This window comes from Anguilla rostrata, chromosome 4, assembly GCF_018555375.3.
Source record: "Anguilla rostrata isolate EN2019 chromosome 4, ASM1855537v3, whole genome shotgun sequence".
NCBI lineage: Eukaryota > Metazoa > Chordata > Actinopteri > Anguilliformes > Anguillidae > Anguilla > Anguilla rostrata.
Window position 1 is genome coordinate 49,132,925 of NC_057936.1, and position 19,111 is coordinate 49,152,035.

General features: G+C 41.4%; 1 protein-coding gene across 4 annotated transcripts in view; it reads left to right on the plus strand.

Annotated features, from left to right (window-relative positions):
• Positions 1 to 18,209, plus strand: part of LOC135253544 (protein FAM110B-like) — a 38,691-nt gene extending 20,482 nt beyond the window's left edge. For 3 of the 4 annotated variants that reach the window (XM_064332939.1, XM_064332942.1, XM_064332943.1), the window contains exon 2: positions 15,919 to 18,209. In XM_064332939.1, coding sequence (XP_064189009.1) covers positions 16,225 to 17,343 — 1,119 coding nt within the window. In that variant the 5' untranslated portion in view covers positions 15,919 to 16,224 and the 3' untranslated portion in view covers positions 17,344 to 18,209. Of the gene's footprint in view, positions 1 to 630; positions 714 to 15,918 lie in introns of all 4 variants that reach the window. The other variant, XM_064332941.1, reaches the window with a different exon arrangement.
• Positions 18,210 to 19,111: the final 902 nt, after the last annotated feature.

Consider the following 19,111-nt stretch of genomic DNA (forward strand, 5'->3'; position numbering starts at 1 on the left):
CGAGCAGCCCAGGACGGCGATGCGGGGGGGCTGTGTTTTGCTCACACTTTGGCCTGAGAGAGAGAGAGCGAGAGAGGGAGGTGAGAGCGGGGGTGGGTAGCGCTCTGGCAGAAGCGCAGCGATCGGCTGTTGCTGTGCAGGGTAGGCTCCGTAGTCCCAGACAGCCCCAGACTTCCTGTGTCACCTTGGAGAGCAGCAAGGCGTACAGTACGAGCGCAGCTTCCGCCCCCACCCTCAGGAGCACTCTTATGAGCCCTCCCCCCTCCCCTCGCCCTCCTCTCCATGACCAGAAAGGCTCGGGCCCAATCTGTCTCCTCCACACAGCGCACGCTGGCCGCATTGAGCAGGCAGCAGATCAGCCACACAGCAGCGCAGTGAGGTACACCAGTGCTACAGTGTCTCCCCTTTGGGGCCTCATAACAGCACATGAAGTCTGTTCTGGAGTAGGCTGTTATTAGCACACCAGGTTTTCCCGAGACTGAACGCTGCCAATGCAGCAGGGCGTTAAAATGAGGTTAAACCCTCGCTCTTCAGTGCACGCCGTGCCCCTATTGATCGGCCGTTCTCGGGGGGGGGCAGGGCGAGAGGAGCATCTGGGGCTCAGCAGGGTGTATCTGGTTGTTTTTGTAGGTACCGCCCCCGCCGAGACCCCATGGCAGCTGGAAGAGAGGGGGGGGCCTGACTGCGGCGATCTCTGAGCCCCACGCGCGCAGGTGAGGCCCGCGCTAACACAGCGCCGCCCCGTTCCCCCGTCCATCACGCCCGCGCTGAGCGTCAGCACGCTCGCCCGTTGTTCATTCGCTCGTTGAGCGTCCCTTCCTGACCGTCATTATCAGTCTGCTTCAAGGGTGATTACCCTCTGATTAAAACCTGCCAGCTCGGCCTTAACAAACGACGGGCAGTGGCGTGGCGGAGCGGAGGCACGGAGTCCGCAGGACCACGGCGGGTCGAGGCTGAGACGGGCGGCCACGTTAGTGCTCCGTCATCGCCGCGTGACCCGGGTCACGACTACCGAACGGCGACCGCGTAACGGCCGGGCTGGAAACACGGTTCGAGTCGTAACTGCAGTTAGCATCAAATAGCGGCTGCAGACTCTCGGTCAGGCTGGAGTTGCAGTTATGCTGTGTGTTGGGTGGCAGGCGGTCTCTCCCAACAGATACCAAGCAGCTGCAGTCAAGCACGGTGCAGTTCCCCCGCACCTGCGTCAGGTCCTGCGTGTGTTTGAAGCGATTCTGCTAAGGGGTCGGGACTGTCTCAGTGCTGGGACTTTACGACACAGTCTGGATTATCTCCACAGAAACTTCCCTTCCTGTTTCCTTCACAGCGTAATGAATGTACAACCTAGCAATTTTCTTTCAATAGCTCTTCATTGCTTAAACATACACCCAGGAATTCATGTGGAAACATAACTTGTCTATAATAGGAGAAGACATGCAATCCTGAAGGTTGTTTGTTTTACTCCACAAATTACCTTCCTGTGCTCATCATGCATTAATTCAAATTTAAACATTTAAAAATAAAAACTCCTGGCAGAGTTCCACCAGGCAGCACATTTGTGTGTCTGCTGAAGCTTAATGGGCTGCCAGTGCTGTGGAAACATGAGAGTTCCTGTCTTAGGCACTGGCATTTAGCACTTATTAATGCATCTCATTAAGAATGCTTCATTAATCTATCGCATCTTTTTACAATGAAAACATTTCTGCTTTTGTGCTAAGTCAGCGTTTTGTTCCTGGGAAGGGGATTGAGACATTTATTTTCTGGCAGTGGAAGGTTTAACTTGTGTGTGATGTCACATACCCTGCCACTTGGATCAGTGTTCCATGGGCTGTACTGTTGTTGTCAAAGTACATAACGATTAGACCAAAAATGCTTTAAGGTTCACTATGTAAGATTTTGGCCCTGTTTCTATATTTGTAGTACAGATTAATTATATTAGTGTTATTGCTGTCACATCATGGCTTGTAACCTTACAAGGTGAATTATGCAAATGAGTACTTTACACTCATTGGCTGTTTATTTACTGTAGATTATTTAGGCCAAGGAGATGGTCGGCTGTGTTTATCTTAGAGAGCAGTTCCCTGACAAACTGGAACACCCCTCACTGTGACTCAGAGTGATGTGAATCACAAATTATTACGCATTAATTTTGGAAAACATCTGAAGTACATTGGTATGGACAGTGAATTTATTTATTTTCCATATGCACATAGTTATTGTGCACCTAAAAATTAACAGACAAAAATATTTAACATTTAAAAAACTGATCAGAAATAGAACCTGCTTTGTGGTGTGCTTATTGCATTTCTGGGTGCTGTTGTGCATATATTTTCAGTTTTTGTTTGTACTTTTAGGTCAGTCTCTGCTCTTGGTTTTCCCAGTCCCTTGAGAGTGGGATCTAATGGTTGAGCGTAAGGCATCCATAAATCATTCAAATCCTGCACGGTTATCAAATCTTGCACAGACACATAATTGGACAAGAGGTTATTGTGCTGTGCGATTACTGTATATCGTATGTGGTTAAGTGGTTTTTGTGAGGCTAAGGGAGTTAATGGCTTCTCTGATGAAGAGATGCCATATCGTTGTAATTGCTAGCGAGTCCCTCCCTAGTCTGGCACCATCAGGTGAAACTGTAGAATTTGAGCCAGAGGTCACATCGACCATAATATGCGATTCTCGGAAAATGTGCTGCCAATGTCACATCAACTCCCTCGATACAGATGCTTTATTGAAGATATTGGTATCTGCATGTGCTTCCCTGAAAAATGGGTTATCATGGACTGGTCCAGTTACTGCTGTGCCATCCAGCGTTCCCATCAAAACTGCAAAAATAAAAGAAAAGATTTAATCATTTATTTTCTTATTGATATGTAAAGACTTCAGGGTTGTGACACAGTAGTGCAGCATTGTAATGTATTTTACAGTACTGCTCATACAGTGTTCATGAGCTGTTTTTCTCATTTTGCTAAAGTTAGCTTCCTACATAGGTTAGCTACTGGGGCTGATTCCCTTGTTACTGGATTTTTTATGCCTGATATACAAAACAGTTAGAACAAAATGCAGTGCAGTGTGAATTAATACACAATAATGTGATGTACGTTTAGATACTACTTTTTCCATTTTGTTTTTGATTTTTTTTAACGGAAGCTTTTTAGAAATATTGTCACAAATCAGCAACATTATATAATATTGTATATCACAATATAACAATATAACTTTCAGCCTCAAATGTTGAAATTGTTAATTCTAGAAAAAATACTAAAATGAAGCCTGAACATAAAGACAAATGATAACAAACTGGGAAATGTAGAGAACTTTAAAAATAAAACCATCTTAACCAGTACAGTGTAGTGTACAGAAAGATCTTATGAAAAATGGTTGAAGATGAAACATTTGCACTGTTTAACAATGTTAACTTTAAATGATTGTTTGTGCCAGTGTAGATTAATGGCTGAATGATATTCGATATGTTTGGCAAAGTCTATATGGAAATTTTTATGGAATATCTTTGTATATCTTGTTTGGATGTGGGTTACCTATCAGATAAGTGGCCTTTTGCCCTATTGTCTCTCTGCCAAACGAGGAAAGAATTGATCTGAGTTAATGCCATACAAATGTACTGTACACCATTTGGGGCCTCATAATTGATCCAGCAGAGACAGTAGTAGATGGTTCTGGAAAATAGAACACATTTAGGACCTTACATAAGACACTGTGAAGCAGGGTGCTTTGACGTACTGCTATTTTTTCTTGATACAATCCTGTGTTTCAGCAAAAATATTGCACAATTGATTTCACTTGTGCAAAGGAGTAGTTTTGCTTTGTTTGCTTTAGTCCTAATCTTTACAGTTTAAGAAAACAGAAATTTAAGAGAGCATTCTTATTTAATCATATGCAATGTAGAGATGTACTTGTAGTAATATACCGTACTCCAAAAATTTCCAAAAGGGATCTACTGGTGTTCTGAAATCAAGGTGTTTCTGTAAATTTGAATATCTTTGATCCCCCCCCCCCCACCTCCATGCAATCCCATTTGTAACAGCTGTCAAGCGATGCCTAGCTTTGTTGATCATGTGATCGCCTTCAGTGCGCTTCTCATTTTTGGAGGAAGAAAGACTTGCGCTGTGCAAAAGCTATCAGCGCTGCTTAAAAATAGGCTTTCTCCTTCAAACGAGGATGGCTTCTCCAGTTTGTCTCTTTGAGGGCTGAACGCGAGCAGGGAGAGAACTCCATGAGGGTATGTGTGGATGTTCATGTCTTTGATATTACAGTCAGATTGCTTCTCTTTGAGGAATTCTGCAGTGAGGGAGCTCTGGAATCGCACTCATTGCATGGGATGCATGGAAAGATCCGTGAGGAATGTGCGGAATCTTACGGTGTGCATGGACCAAGCGCTGCCTCTGAAAATGAGCAGGTCAGCGGGCTGTCTGCGACGAATGGAACGATCTTGTATTGTTCACACAGCCTGTTGGCATGACAACCATTTTCTAGTTTACAAAACCCTTGGGCTAGTTTCAAGAACATTAACTCAGTGTAGCCATACAAAGCAGACATAATGACCTTTTGTTGCAACAATAGTTTCATGTAGTGATATACGTTAGTCTGAAAACCAGCATCGGAGATTCACAGTCATGCAGTGCTCGTATCTCTTACAGTGTGGTTGTGAAGCCATATTTTTGTCACATGATACTTGACTGATAAAAAATTACAATTCATAACATTCAGTATGAAGTATATATCACAATTAAAGATGTGTTGGCATTTTGCTATATTAAATGTGTAATATAGTGTATTGATTGATTTTGTATAAATTATTTAAATGTGCCTTTTAAGATCATAGAAAAGGTTGTCTGGTGATTCTGTGTACCTCTCCCTTTATGTAATGGTACAGGAACAATGGCTGTGGTATGAAATCTCCTGCCTGGCAGCATCAGCTTCCATCTCTGGTAAAGTGGGTCACTGTGTCTGCCATGCTTTCGCATTGGAAGTGAAGACAGGGCACAGTGCTGCAGAGCACGCAGGCCATTACACCAACATTTTGGAATCCGGCTTAATTCACTTTGAGGTCACATAGGCGTGCGTGTGTAAACATTTGCCGATATTGGTATGTTTAATATTTTCTTTCAAATTTTATTTCATGTTGTTCTGTTCAAATATTTTATGTAGGGCATGTCAGCATTTAGGCTATACACCAGTAGTTCTCCAATAATAAAATGGCACTGTCCCTGTGCTGAATGCAGATGTACTGTAAGCCTTATGTTCGTTTTATTTTTATTTATTGTTTTTGTTTATTTTTTGAGGCTGTGAAATTCAATTTATTTCGGTTGTGCTGAATTACCAGTTCATTGCTGCAGACTGAACACTATAAATAGCACATGGCCCATTTACTAATAACAGCTGCTTGCTGTTGCATAAGATGCATCTGAAATTCTAATCATTTCCAGTAATGTATTTGTGAACAGTCTCATTGTTTACCTACTTGGAAGATTAAATCCTAGATGCTGACAAACAAAATAGATAACCATGCGTTTACTTTTAAGTTTCTCATTGTACCTCTGCATCAGTGCAGAAGAAGTGTATTCTGAATAGCTTTTCCCCTTTGGAGAGTTCCCCTGTGATTATCTGGAGCCAAAGGAATTACCAATAAATACGCAGACAATCTGATTAACTTTTTTGTTTTCATGCTATAGCTTTGTAAACTAATACTTTGTGATATTATTAGCCAAGAATATGAAGGAAAGCGCATAAGATGTTTATTCGAAACTTGGTCCAACTAAAACCTAGCCCCACTGAGAGACTCTGCTGAAATACTTTAACCTTTTGACATGTAGAGTACTGTCATGGCCAGCTCATTCAAGCCATAACAAACAGGGCCAGCTTTTACTTGATCCTTTATACAATCAAGAAAAATGAGTATATGAGGTGCGTAGATAGTAGCCAGTGTGTAGTACTGGTGTTGGGTGCAATGACAGTGGCATAGAGTGAGTGGGTGTATATTGGAAAAAAGAAAATGGCAACAAAGTATAAATCAGGGCATCACTGTATTACGGACACTGGACACTGTATTACGTCATTCAGTCAATCGGTTATTTTCCATTAGTCAACAGGGAAGGCAAGCAATTGCATATGGCCTGTGATGCAACTAATTGCTGAATATTATATAATGTTGGCTCACAATGTGTAGAATGAATTGTACAGGTATTTGCTTGCTACTGTCTGATCCTAGCAACTAGTAATTATTTCACGGGTTAAAGATAACAAAATAGCAACACGAAAACTAGTTTGTGGTCTCCATAGCTGTATGAGACATACAAACAGTTTTTAAAGAGATGGATGGTTTTGATGTACGTGAGCTGTAATACAGACAGCTGTATCTTTTTTACTGACAAGCCAAGCAACTACTGACTGCAAATGCTAGCATGTAGCTGCAAAAACATACATTCAAGCTGTATGCTGACAAAGGTAATGAACAGTAAAAATGCATGTTGCAACTGAGCAATTAAAAATTGCAACTTGCTGACTACACAATAAATTCATTTGCTAGTACATATGCACTCACCCATAAAGCATTGGATTTGCCAATATCTATGGAAGTGCATGCATGTGCATATGACATGATAGATATAGGTAAATCTCATACTCTCACACATTTGTAAGTATGCTAACCAGCCACTTGGCACTATAGCTGCCAACAGCAGTCATTACTGTGAAGGGTTTCACTGAAAGTTATATTAAAATGATTTCACTTCTAGTGGTGGAAAAGAATTGAAGAATTGTTGTTTATCTGCTAGTTTTCAACCTTTTCTGATCCAGGGAATGATTCCCCACCCTCTCCCTCCTTAAAGATATTCAGGCCTGGGCGTAACTTTATTTTGAATATTGGGAGGGTTGAAATACATAGACCCTGGGACCCTGAGAACTGTAACCCTTGAGGGGGTCAGGGGTCATGCCCCCCAGAAGAAATTTTTTTAAAGAACAGCTGTGAATTTAACATTTCTGGTTAATTCTAAGGGAGCCCCATCATAGGTTAAAATGGGTTATATTTTTTAACAGAAAGTTATAATAGTTTATATTTTCCAAAATTGAAATACAGTCATTACTTATGAAGTCTAGCCAGGGACCCCCTACAGTACCTTTAAGGAGCCAGAGGTCCAGGGAAAACCCAGGACTTTTAGTTACTAAATGTGGCACAATATTTCTTGAAATTGCCAAGACAACATTTCACTAAACAAAAAGTTATGGACTAATAGCAATTGCTGCAGAGCTACAGTTATATGCTGTCCATTAAATGCAGTCCATGATGTTCAGTTGTGAAAATTTGCAGACTATAATTTATATAATCACACTGGTATGTCTGTACCATCCAGAGGCATTGCAGATAATACCTACAGATCTGAGCTAAAGCTGTAAAATATAAAAAAATAAAAACATTTGTAGGTTATACGGGACAAACTGCATCGCCCTCTGTTAGGAGAAATGGATGCTTGGTGCATTTGGTAGATTATAGCTGAGTAAAGACTTTGTGGGGCTCTGTAGAACATCTATTCTGAATGTCATGGGTGTTGCAGTGCAGTGCAATTTTCATTATTTCAGCGTTTCAGCTCATTTACTGGCTCTACAGAAATACACATTTCTGAAACCAACTGCCAAAAGAAGAACTTTTTTTTAGTGGATCAGTCATGTTAGTTATGTTAGTGATCAAGGCATGAAGCAGATTTACAGTAGTCTACATTGTTAGTGTTTGATTTTAGGGTTCATTCTAATATCTAATATTGATAGCTGCAGGTTTGCTAACAAGCCAAGTAAAAAAGTGTGTATGGTTCTTAGCTGTGGTAGGTAGTGAGCTTAAGTCTAAAAGGAAACAGCAATCTATAAATGAATAAAGGAAAATTTCGAAATAAATAAAATATCCTCTTTCGAATCTATTATCCAAACAGATTTAGGAAAGCTTTTTTGGATACTGGCTTGATCCATTTCTTGGCTGTAATCTCAAAAAATAAATAAGCAAGTATATAAATAAACGCTGTATTCTGCACTGTGTGAGGTCCACTGTAGACTTAATCTCCGGGTGGTGCATGTACTTAGAGGATCTGCTTCAGCTGTGGAGTACCACATTTTGAGTGTGACTTGGCAGTTGAAAAAACATATAGTGGCAGCTTAGATTTAAAACGAAAAGGTGACACCACATATCAACTTGATATATTTTTAGCTCGCTTCTCGGTTCTGTCTGGCTGTGGTTTTGCCGCATGGTGGGCACTGCGACTGTACAGAAGTCATACAGAGTATACTCGAGTGAAGGAAATTCCACTCTAGTCAACAGTAACTGTCTTTCAGTCTGTGTTGCTCTCTGTGTATCATGCTGCTTCTCATGGCACTGAGGATTTCATTATCTTCAACACATTTCAGTCATCTGGTTTTGGCTACCACTGATGTTCAAATTCAAATTAGTCTCTTAGTGCAAAAAAAAAAAGAAAAGAAAAGGAACCACACGCACAATCTCAAATACCAGGACTATGAAACAAGCCTAACAACTTTTAAAAAGTTGTAAACTGCATGCAAGCTACTTCATGGGAAAAAAACAAAACAAATTAGGTCACCCATGGGGATGCCAGACATTGGCATTATGTTCAGTCCGTCTTTAAATAAATATACAATAACCAAAATAATACAGTTTGTTTATTGAACTGCTAACAATGAACTGCTAAAGTGCCTTGCATTAAGAAATAGCTTAGCAAGCAGCTAACTTCATTTTAGGGATGCAGAAAGGGAGGGAAAATAATCCAGGTGAGAAGCACTCACTGCACGCATTAATTTGACCAAACTTCACTCTTGTGCCGGGTGGCTAGAAAGTACAGAACGTGTTCCACATGCCAAATAGACACCTATAAGGGCCTATAAGCTTTTTATTTTCATTTATTTATTCATTTATTTTTACTATTTAAATGAATAAATGAATAAATAAAATTGGTTTCACTTCCGTAGTTTAAATTCAGCTTTATCAATTCTACCTCATTACTTTGGTTAAAAAACTTATTTTTTTTTAAACTCTGCTACTTGTAAGCTAATTGTTTATCAAAGTAGTTAAGCTATCCCATGCTACTGGGAAATGTAGTTAAGCTAGTAGCTCCATTACATGTAGTTCCACTACTCCCTGACACTGGAAGCTAGTTTTCATTCCCAGGGCTAGATTATTTGCTTTTCTACAGGCCCAGCAAGGTGCTACCTGGCAGAGATCCACTTGCCCCAGGGTGTCCAGGAAATCTTTATGATGTTTTTTTTTTTTTTGCTGGATGCTAGATACCTTATGGCTTGTTTCGGTTTTAAGTCCTAGTGGAGCCGGTGCCAAGGCCCGTGAAAGATTCTGGTGTTATCACATGAGTTTGATGGATCAGAGTAACCCCTTTCTTCTCCCCTGCCCCTGTGTGAGTGTCCAGCAGCTCTACACAAAATCAGACGGCCCTTTGAGCTCCAGAAATGAGAACAAATGCCCCGTTATTGGCCTGCTTGTGTAGTCACTGAGAAAATACACAAAAACTGCTTGATCTGCTCCAAAAAATACAACTGGAGAGACCGAGTGTGTGTCCCGTTGTGAGAGGGTGAGAGAAGACTTCAGTGGGACTTTTCTCTGCACTTGGAACAGTGCTTTTAAGGACAACATACAGAATTTGTTTGCTTTTAGACTATAAGGGAAAAGCTTTATAATATGCCCAGTAGAATAGTGGGCAAAATGAAAGGTCATTTAGAGAGAAGGTGGTGCTTCATTTGAAATTGCTACTGTGTGTGATAATTCTCCATAGCTTTCTAATTGCATTGATTCCTGAAATGCATTTGTGGGAGGTTGTTATAGTCACCCGTGAGCATCTTAAAGGCTTGCAAACACGAAGCACACAGATGGCTACTATTACAATTTCAAACAACACTTTCACAAGAAAGAGATGGCATGGTTTCAACAAACTAATAAGTAACTAAGTGCTTCGTCAATAATTATATTAATTTCTAAAAGCTGAGGTTGTTGTTATGACGACACATAAACTGTAGCAGTTTGGTTCTGTATTTGTGTGGTCCTGTAACACTGTAATATTATTAAGGACTTACTGGAGTCTTATTTGAGGTTTTCTGCAACGTTGTTATCCTGAAATTGTAAACTATCTTTATTGTGTCCATTAATATCAGCAGTGACACTTGTATCGTGTTGCTTGGAGAGAGTGGTGACCCTGTGGAGTCGCCACATGTCCCTGTGCTCTCCTCATTACTGCCATGCTGTGATTTAGCCACCTCACTGTACACGCAACGGCCATTTTGGCTCGTTGAGCTAAGACAGTCATGGTTGAAGGTGAAGGTGAAGGTCTCATCTGTGAATTGAGGTTCACCCTGCAAGTTATCGTTCTGGTTGGAATAATATAGCCACATATGGCTGCTCTTTGACTTTAAGAATAGCTTTTTTATTGGTGAATTAGTCTTCATTTGGGCTAATGTGTGTGAGGGAGGGGATATTTTTAAATATGTACTTAAAATGTTTCTGAGGCAAACTTTTGAATGTAGGTGTCAAAATGGCCGTGTTTGCTGTAATACATTTCCTAATTCTAGTGTTGGAGAGATGTCACATGGTACCTGATTTGATTAGTCGGGCGACTAAATAAAGGAAAGAGGCAGGCTTTGAGGTAGGCTGCTCCCTTGACACAATGATGACATTTTGAATGGTGTAGCAGGGTTAGTTATTTGGAATGAGCTTGGAATTTACCTTTTACTGTTGTTACAGTAAAACTTTCTTTGCCTAAATGACATTAGTGCATAGAGAATGGAAGGTGAGAAAGATGATGTAGCACTTTTCTTATTGCATGTTGTAAGCACATATATAGCCGTCATCATCATTATCCTGTTAGGTTAGGAAAATGAACTCATGGAGATATGATATAAGTTTTTGTGAGTGTTTTGTCACTGCAGAGAGTGTCTCTAAAATATATTTAATCAATCCAATATGATCACATTTTGGCCACTCACACAACTAGTGCGAGTTAATGAAAATACTGGTTCAAACTCTAGTTCTCTCCCTAATTATTGTAATTCTACAAGTATTATGTCTACAACCATAATCATACCTTGCTGTTTACATATCATTCACTTTAATAATGCATAAACTCTATGCTTTTTTTCTTTGCTTTTCAACTTATTTTCACATGATATTGCAGTTGGTTTGCCAACAGGAATTAGTGACCATTAAAGTACGTAAATATTAGCCCAGCTTGTCTTGGCCTGGCTTATCTGTAAATACAATCTTAATGGCTTCCTTTCATGATTTCTCCATGTCTAGGTAGCCTTATCTCGTAGACCCATATCTTTTTGTCACTATTTTATCAGTGATTGTCATCCTTTTATCTACTACGCGTCCATTGCAGTGTCTGCATTACTCTCTCATAGACCAAACAGCTAGACAGGATAATCAAGCAGACGGCAGCAGCCAAACCGCTCAACATTAGGTTGGCCTGCTCCCTTAAAGCATGTGGTGGTACCAGCACAGTGGGGGATGAAACATGACTTGAGTGGGTTGGTTGGCTCAGACTGGTGTGAGAGCCGAGATGTTATGTGAGGCGCATATGCAGCAGAACACTTTCTGCTGGAAGTCAATGCGGGCTGTGGGCTCCTGAGGGGCTCAGTCAGTCAGCACAGCCTGAGCTTTATAGCCTTGACATAACTAGCTCAGGTCTGTATGACATCATTAGCTGACTAAGACTGGGACTTCATACTTCATATCAGCTGGACATAATTGGATTTGTCCCAGGATGGGTCTGAGTCAGTCAGGGTTCCCCAGGTTGCTGATGCATATATCCCCCCTAAGTACTCACTAGACACCTCATAATATTGGTGCTAGCTCTGCTAGCACTCATCGTGTTGGCATGATTGGCACTGCAGTATAAGCACAACTGTTGTATTCAGATGGGATAAAAGGAACACCCCCCAGATAAACAGGTATGCTGGGTGATGCAGTCAATCATGTGTTTTTATTTTATTTTAAATAAACAAAATTCACAAAATGCATCAGAAAGTGGTGTCCTTGTTTAAACAAAAAGATGCACTGATGCATCATCTATGGAAGACAAACGAAATTAAAGTAACCGACAGGTTGTACATTTGAAGTACAATTGATTGAAAACAAGTCCTGTGGGGGAGAACTAAATTGTATTTTGTAATACAACGTGACAGTTTAATTAACAAAGAGATGAGAGAAATAAATCAGTGCTTTCAATGCTGTTGGGGGTTGAGACTCACACCTAAACACAAGTTCTTGTTAATCCACTCAGGCATTAAATTATGGGCCTTGGCATTGGTATGTGTGTGTGTGTGTGTGTGTGTGTCGTGAGAGCATCATTTTTTTTATTGTTTTGGCTCTGTACACCACAATGTTAGGTCTGTAAGAAAACAATTCACATGTGGTTAAATGGCACTTTCTCAGCTGATTTCATCATGTAGAAATTACCACAATGTTTATAAATAGCCCGCCCCACCCCCAAATCAGGACATCGTAATGTTTGGGACAAATGGCATCACGTGTTTTCAATTAGTCAGGTGCATTCCGTTGCTTTCTTAGTGCAGGTATAAGAGATCTTTCAGTATCTACTTTTGATTCTAACCTGTTGATTGCCATTTGAGTCTGTTATTGGCATTGGTCAACGTGAGGGCTAGTCAGAGATTTAAGCCAAACCTTAGGCTAACCAAAATCAACTGTTTGTAACATCATTAAGAAGAAAGAGCCCTGGTGAGCTCAGTAATCTCAACGGGCCCTGGTAGGCCAAGGAAAGCTATCAATCTTTCCCTATCATTAACACAAAAAGTTTTAATTAATCACAATTTTTCTCTAAATAGCCATGACCATGCTTGTTGCCCTATGTGACGTTTTTCGTTCGATCTCCGTAGCCTTTTGAAAGCTCATTACACCTGTGACGCCTCAGAACCAGATTTGTGTCATCCATCCAGGAAAATGCAGGCAAACGGGCTGCTGGTGCACCAACACAGGAGACTTGCAGAGCCCTTCACAAAGATGGCAGCGATGAAATAAATGATTTCATCGTTGTTTATCCTTGCTCCCCGTGCAGAGCTGCAGTGGTACAGTAGGCCATTATTGCCAGACCATGTCGCCATGTGCCAGGCGGTTTGATGTCATGCAGCGGTGGCAAGAAGGCGCCTTTCTCTGCAACTCTGCAAGCTCCCTCATTGCCTCAGTCTTCCACTGTTATTTCAGGCTTGTTTCTCTTTATGAGGTCAATCATGCAAATGTTATTTTCTGTGGCCCTGCTGATAGGCCGTGTATGAAAAGCATAATTACAAGCCCTGGCTGTGCGTTTCCTTTCATGATCACAGAGTGGCTAATAACTTTGGATCCTGCCATGGACACAAAAGCACCAGCATATTCAGTTAGTTCCACCTGACTGATTTTGAATCTCCAGTGTTTGGTGACTGGAAATGGCACGACATCCAAAGGACACTCAGGTTTTGTGCCATTTTGCAGTTTGAATTTGGAAGTTTGTGCAGCATTGTAACACTGCACAGCATTGTAATACTGCTGTACAAGTTTGTGCAGCATTGTTACACAGACAGCGTCTTTGAGTCTGTGAAAAGCGCTATATAAAATAAATGTATTAGTATTACAGACAGATAGCATATTTTCAAATACACGTTTAATCATGTTGTTTTTCACATTATGCATAAATGGCTTTATAATATCATTTTTAATTCATTGGTGGACTTTCTGCTTTCCATGATATAAACACCATTAAGCATGCGTGTGGTATAGGATGTGGTCTTTAATGGTATTTAAAGACAAGTATTTAATGTTTTCTTAATAAACATCTCAAGGCAAGCTGTGTTTTTGTGGGAAAATAGTCCCTAATGTGTTGTAAATGAACATAGATGTGCTGGGATGGGTTGATATTGCATCATAATTGCAATGTTCAAGGTCATAACTTTTGAATCAGACCTTGGTGTTAGTTTATGCTCTGTAAATGATTAAAGTTAATATAAGTTTTGACTTTGGCAGGTCACTTTGACTTTTCTCTGGAATAGTATTTTCAGTTTGGGCATTAATTGGTTCCATTTGTCATCAACAGCCATAATGGCCTGCTTTTGTGACTGTTCAGGGTTAAAATCTGAGTGAAATCTGGGTAACCATTGATTCCATGCTCTCCTTGTCATCCTCTAGCTAGATAATCCATTTTTCCTAAATATAAAGGGCACATTTGTGATTATTAGGCTTTAGGAAAGTACTGGTCAGTGCAGTAATCTGTATTGAATCGCAGAAAACCAGATCATGTGATTTACAGAGAATCTTCTGCATTCTGTCATGTATGCACCATAGAGGGAAACAGACGTTGTACAGTACAGTAGAAGGATATTGACCCAAATTAAAGTGGATGACTTGCTTAAGAAATAGGCTACATGTTGTGGTGTACTGTATAAATCAGTTTGCAGTACAGAGGATACAGTTACATTTAACTCAGTTAGTTGTAACTGAGTCACATCTTTGATATAATAATCTAAGCAATTTAACAACATTGTTTAGTGTTTGCTGCCAAAAGGCACCTACTGGATGGCAAACTTTCCATTTACTTGTCTTTCTAGAGTGTAGATCATACTGAAATAGACACAGCTGTATCGAGGAAAGGGTATGTTTTGAATTTCCATGCAGTGTTCAAAGTGAAACTAGATCATTCTGAAGTAGACACAAATGTATAGAGGAAATGAGGTATGCTTTATATTTCCCTGCGGTGTTGAAGACATTTGGGTAAAAGTGCTGCATATCCATATCTATTTTAATATACTCTGACAGTGCTGTCCCAAATGCCTTGTAATGACTTTAAATTATGCCTCGAGCACCCTTTGCACCCCCACTCTGTGACCAGCCTTGTGACCGAGACAGAAGCCAGAATATCGTATGCCCTTGTATACTTTGCAGGAACAGAGAATGTCATAGAAATATTCCTGCTGAGTCAGCATTACATTGCACTTTCAAGTCAGAATAAGTCATATAACATCATTCGGCCCACACCAGGATGTTCTCTATTGGAACTGTGGGAGCATTGCCTTATGCAAAATATTGCCCATTGATTTAAAGGCATACATACTCAGACAATATATCAATATATCACTGTGTCAAATATGGTAAAGTTAAGATTTTACAAATACAGCTGACATAGTACTTTGTTAAATGATACTTTGATAACTTTGCTTCAGTTTTTGTTTTTTGTGTGTGTATTTTTCATTAAATTATGCTGCATACTGTAATACAGAAAGTAATTTGAATGTTTCAGCATATATGTTTAATGCTGTTGAGGAAAAAAAAGAAACAATATTTACAACTTAATTTGCTTATTACTTAATATGTAATATATATGGAAGGATGAGAAGAGGATTCCCCGAATGAAGGAAATATGATTCAAATGAAAGTCAAGTGAAGGTTGAATCTAATCTCCGCTGGGGCTACATCACAGTATAATGAAACATTTTTATAGCTTTTATCTTCATGAATCTCATCAGGTCTAATTACCTACATATGCAAAATAATGAATTATTCAACAGTTTTTACTTTTGACCTTTATTTCGAGTATAGTTTGGAAAAGTGGAGGTTTTATGGCCGTTGACTGCCGTGAAATAAGCAGTCAGAGAAACCTAATCATATTAGACAAGAATGCCTTCAGTGGAGAGATTCTCTACATAAATTATTTTGATGTTGTCAACCAAAGCCCCTCTTCCAGTTCCTTGTCATATTGAGACCTATTCCATCATCTCCTGGGTAGGTGAGTCATGACTCAGATTCCTGTGGTTCTATTACCAGCCAACTGTATTCCTCCCTCAAGAGCTCTCCTTGTTGTTGCTATAAATGTGATGTCACGTTGTCTCTGACACACGGTTGGTTGTTCTGCGTTTCAGATCGCTGCCTGCGCCGAGCACAAAGGAAGAGACGAGGCTCCTCCGTCCCCTCGTTCGGCTGAAAGAATCCACCGGAGCAGATTAACGCAGACTTGTGTCTGGCGCCTCTGTTTTTCGGACAAAGGCCGACCTGAAAGAGAACGCAGTGCTATTTAATGAGCTGTGAGATGAGGCCTTGCTGCTAGCAGCCAGTGGAGAAAGGATTAATCGTCCATTCATCTGGCTTCATGTACATGTTTATGAGCGATCCTCTGAGGAGAGCCTACCACGGAATCCAAAACGGCTGCTGGGGAGAGACCGTCAAACATGCCTACAGAAGCACTACAGGCAGATAGCATGGTCAAGCCTGCCGGCCAAGCCACCTCCTTCGCCTCCACCGTGCCCTTGCGCATACTGAACAAAGGGCCGGACTATTTCCGCAGACAGGCAGAGCCTAACCCCAAGAGACTGAGCGCGGTGGAGAGGCTGGAGGCCGACAAGGCCAAATACGTGAAAAGTCAGGAGGTGATCAACGCAAAGCAGGAGCCGGTGAAGCCCGCCGTGCTGCCCAAGCCGCCGGTGTGCCCGGTCACCAAGAGGGCGGGGAGCAGCCCGGCCCTCAAGGCCTCCAACAACAATTCCAAGTCGGACACCTGCGTCAAGCGCGAGAACCTGAACCTGGAGATCCTGAAGAACATCCTCAACAGTTCGGAAGGCTCGTCCACGGGGACGGTCCACAAGCACAGCGCCCGGAGCTGGGCGCCGCAGCGCTCCGAGTCCACCGAGCTCAACCGCCGCTCCTTCGCCGAGTCCCTGAAGGTGTTCCCCACTCAGGGTCACTCCAGCCCCCAGGGGAGCAACCTCAACATCAGCAAGCGGCTCTTCGAGGAGCAGTCCAGCGACTCGTCCCTGCACGTCTCCCACAGCTCCTCGGACATTAGGAGAATATGCAACGGCAAGCCCCTGAGAGCCACCCCCAGCAGCAGCTCCGCGCCGCCCCTGCCACCCAAGCCCAACGTCTCCAGCTGCAACACGCTCAAGTCCCCGGAGAACGAGGCGCCGGCAGAGCCCGGCAGCACCGTGAGCCGGAGGCCCTCGCTGCACCGGTCCAAGTCGGACCTGAGTGACCGGTACGCTCGCGCCAGCGCTGATGTCGAACGTTTTTTTAATTACTGTGGACTCGATCCTGAAGAGCTTGAAAACTTTGGCGTGGAGAACTTTACCCGGGCCAACTCAGATATTATATCGCTTAACTTCCGCAGCGCCAGCATGATAAGTTCAGACTGTGACCAGTCGCGGCACAGCAACGACGACCTGACGGACGACGAGGACGCCAACGAGCGGGTGCCGTACGGCATCTCGGCCGTCGAGAGGAACGCCAGAGTCATTAAATGGCTCTATAGCATCAAGCAGGCTCGAGAGTCTCAGAAAGTTTCTCATGTTTGAGAAAAGACCCACTTTTTTCCTTTTTATTTCTTTGTACGTTTATGATTTTTGAAAGCTGTGTACTGGCTTTGAATCTTGAATTGATGGTGAGTCCCAAGTTCACAGCCTCTGAGTTGCTTTGCGTTCAGTGTGCAATGTCTTCAGAATCTGCATGCTTCTCGACATGCAACTTTGACTTGGCCTCCCGATGCAAATGTAAGCAAAACAACATATTTAAGATGGCTGCCGTTCCTGGCCTTCTGCCTTAGAGTACAGTATTTTGCTTATATCAATCAGACAAGCGTTATGATGTCAGCTCCTCTGGGTGCATTGTTCAATGTTATTCCATTCTGTGCAGCATTCAGCATACTGAGCCTGTGTGAGTCATGTAGCCATATCGGTGTGAATGCAAGGATACAGTGTTAAAATCAGTAGTTATACTTTTTAATGTGTATGGATGCAGTCATACTGTATGTATATAAAGCCGTGGGCTGTAGAAGCATGTTACGGTCCAGGTTAGGTGTACTCTCGGAGACATGTAACTTTTTTTTCATTAAGCTGTCCAGTTTTGCACTGGTGATGTGGTGCAAACAGTGTTGTAAAACCATCAGCATTCTGTGATTCGCTTCCATCTAGTCCATCCTCTCCATCCCCTTACTCATCAGCAGCTGATTTTTGTGGTACTAAGGAATGGAGGTGAGCTCAGTGATTGACCTCATAACTTGTAGTATTTGTGTGTCAAATACACAGCAAAACCACTCTATTTCATTGGCAAATTAACTTTTTTATTGTGTAAATGCTGTAAGGATATGTATATAACTTCTAAGTTGTTACCAAATCTGTAAAGAGGAGTCTGCTATGCTAATAAATAGCTTTTGGCGCATTTACTCTTTGCTTTGTTCTTGCACTGCAAGAGTATGTTTGATACTCTGTTGACAATAAACGTAAAACAAAAAGGAAACATTTTAAACTTAGGCATTCAGTATTTACACTCCAGGAAGGAAAATTGATTATAAATAGCGACATTTGAAATGGCTTTGTTCCCATAAGTTTGTTCTGCAATAATGTTCCCATCGTGTTCAAGAAGTAGGTCAGCCAAGTATTATTTGATTGAAAGTATACAGCATGTGATGAAACAATGTGGCCTTATTGTCCTGGGGTGTTGCTGTATGGAGAGAAACTGCAGATACTGATGCAGTGCTGATGGTGGCTGAATGTGCGGCTGTCGAAGTGCAATAATCATAACTATAAAATACTACATGTTGTCCTCCACCCTCTCACACAGAAAATATGGTACTATTGATTCACACTGAATGAATCAAGCTTCTGAAGTCAGGTTTCAAACCTGCGGCTAATACAGGTATCTGTATCAAGCCATCTGTCTTTTAAAAGAGTATTTCCTTTTGAAATATCACTCTCCCGAACAAAAGAACCACACTAGTCAATAGTGTCGCTATTAATTTTTGATGATGTGCTTCTGTGTAGATCCGTAATTGATCTTGGAGTGGAGGCAATCATCCAACAGGTACTTGAGTAAGGGGAAAAAAGGTCTACGAATTTACTACTGAAAAGGATACTGAGCACTTATAAAAGTTTGGGGATTGTTTTATTCAAATCTTTGAATGAAAAGGTAAAAAAGCTATTTTTGAAATATGTAAGATTAACTTTTGTCCCAGAACTGAAGCATAACCATTGCTGAGCGCTTTTGATTAAAGCAGTTGGTCTCCATGCTGGTAAACATTCCAAACATTATGTATTGTCAGTATCATTTGCACACCATTCGTCTCAA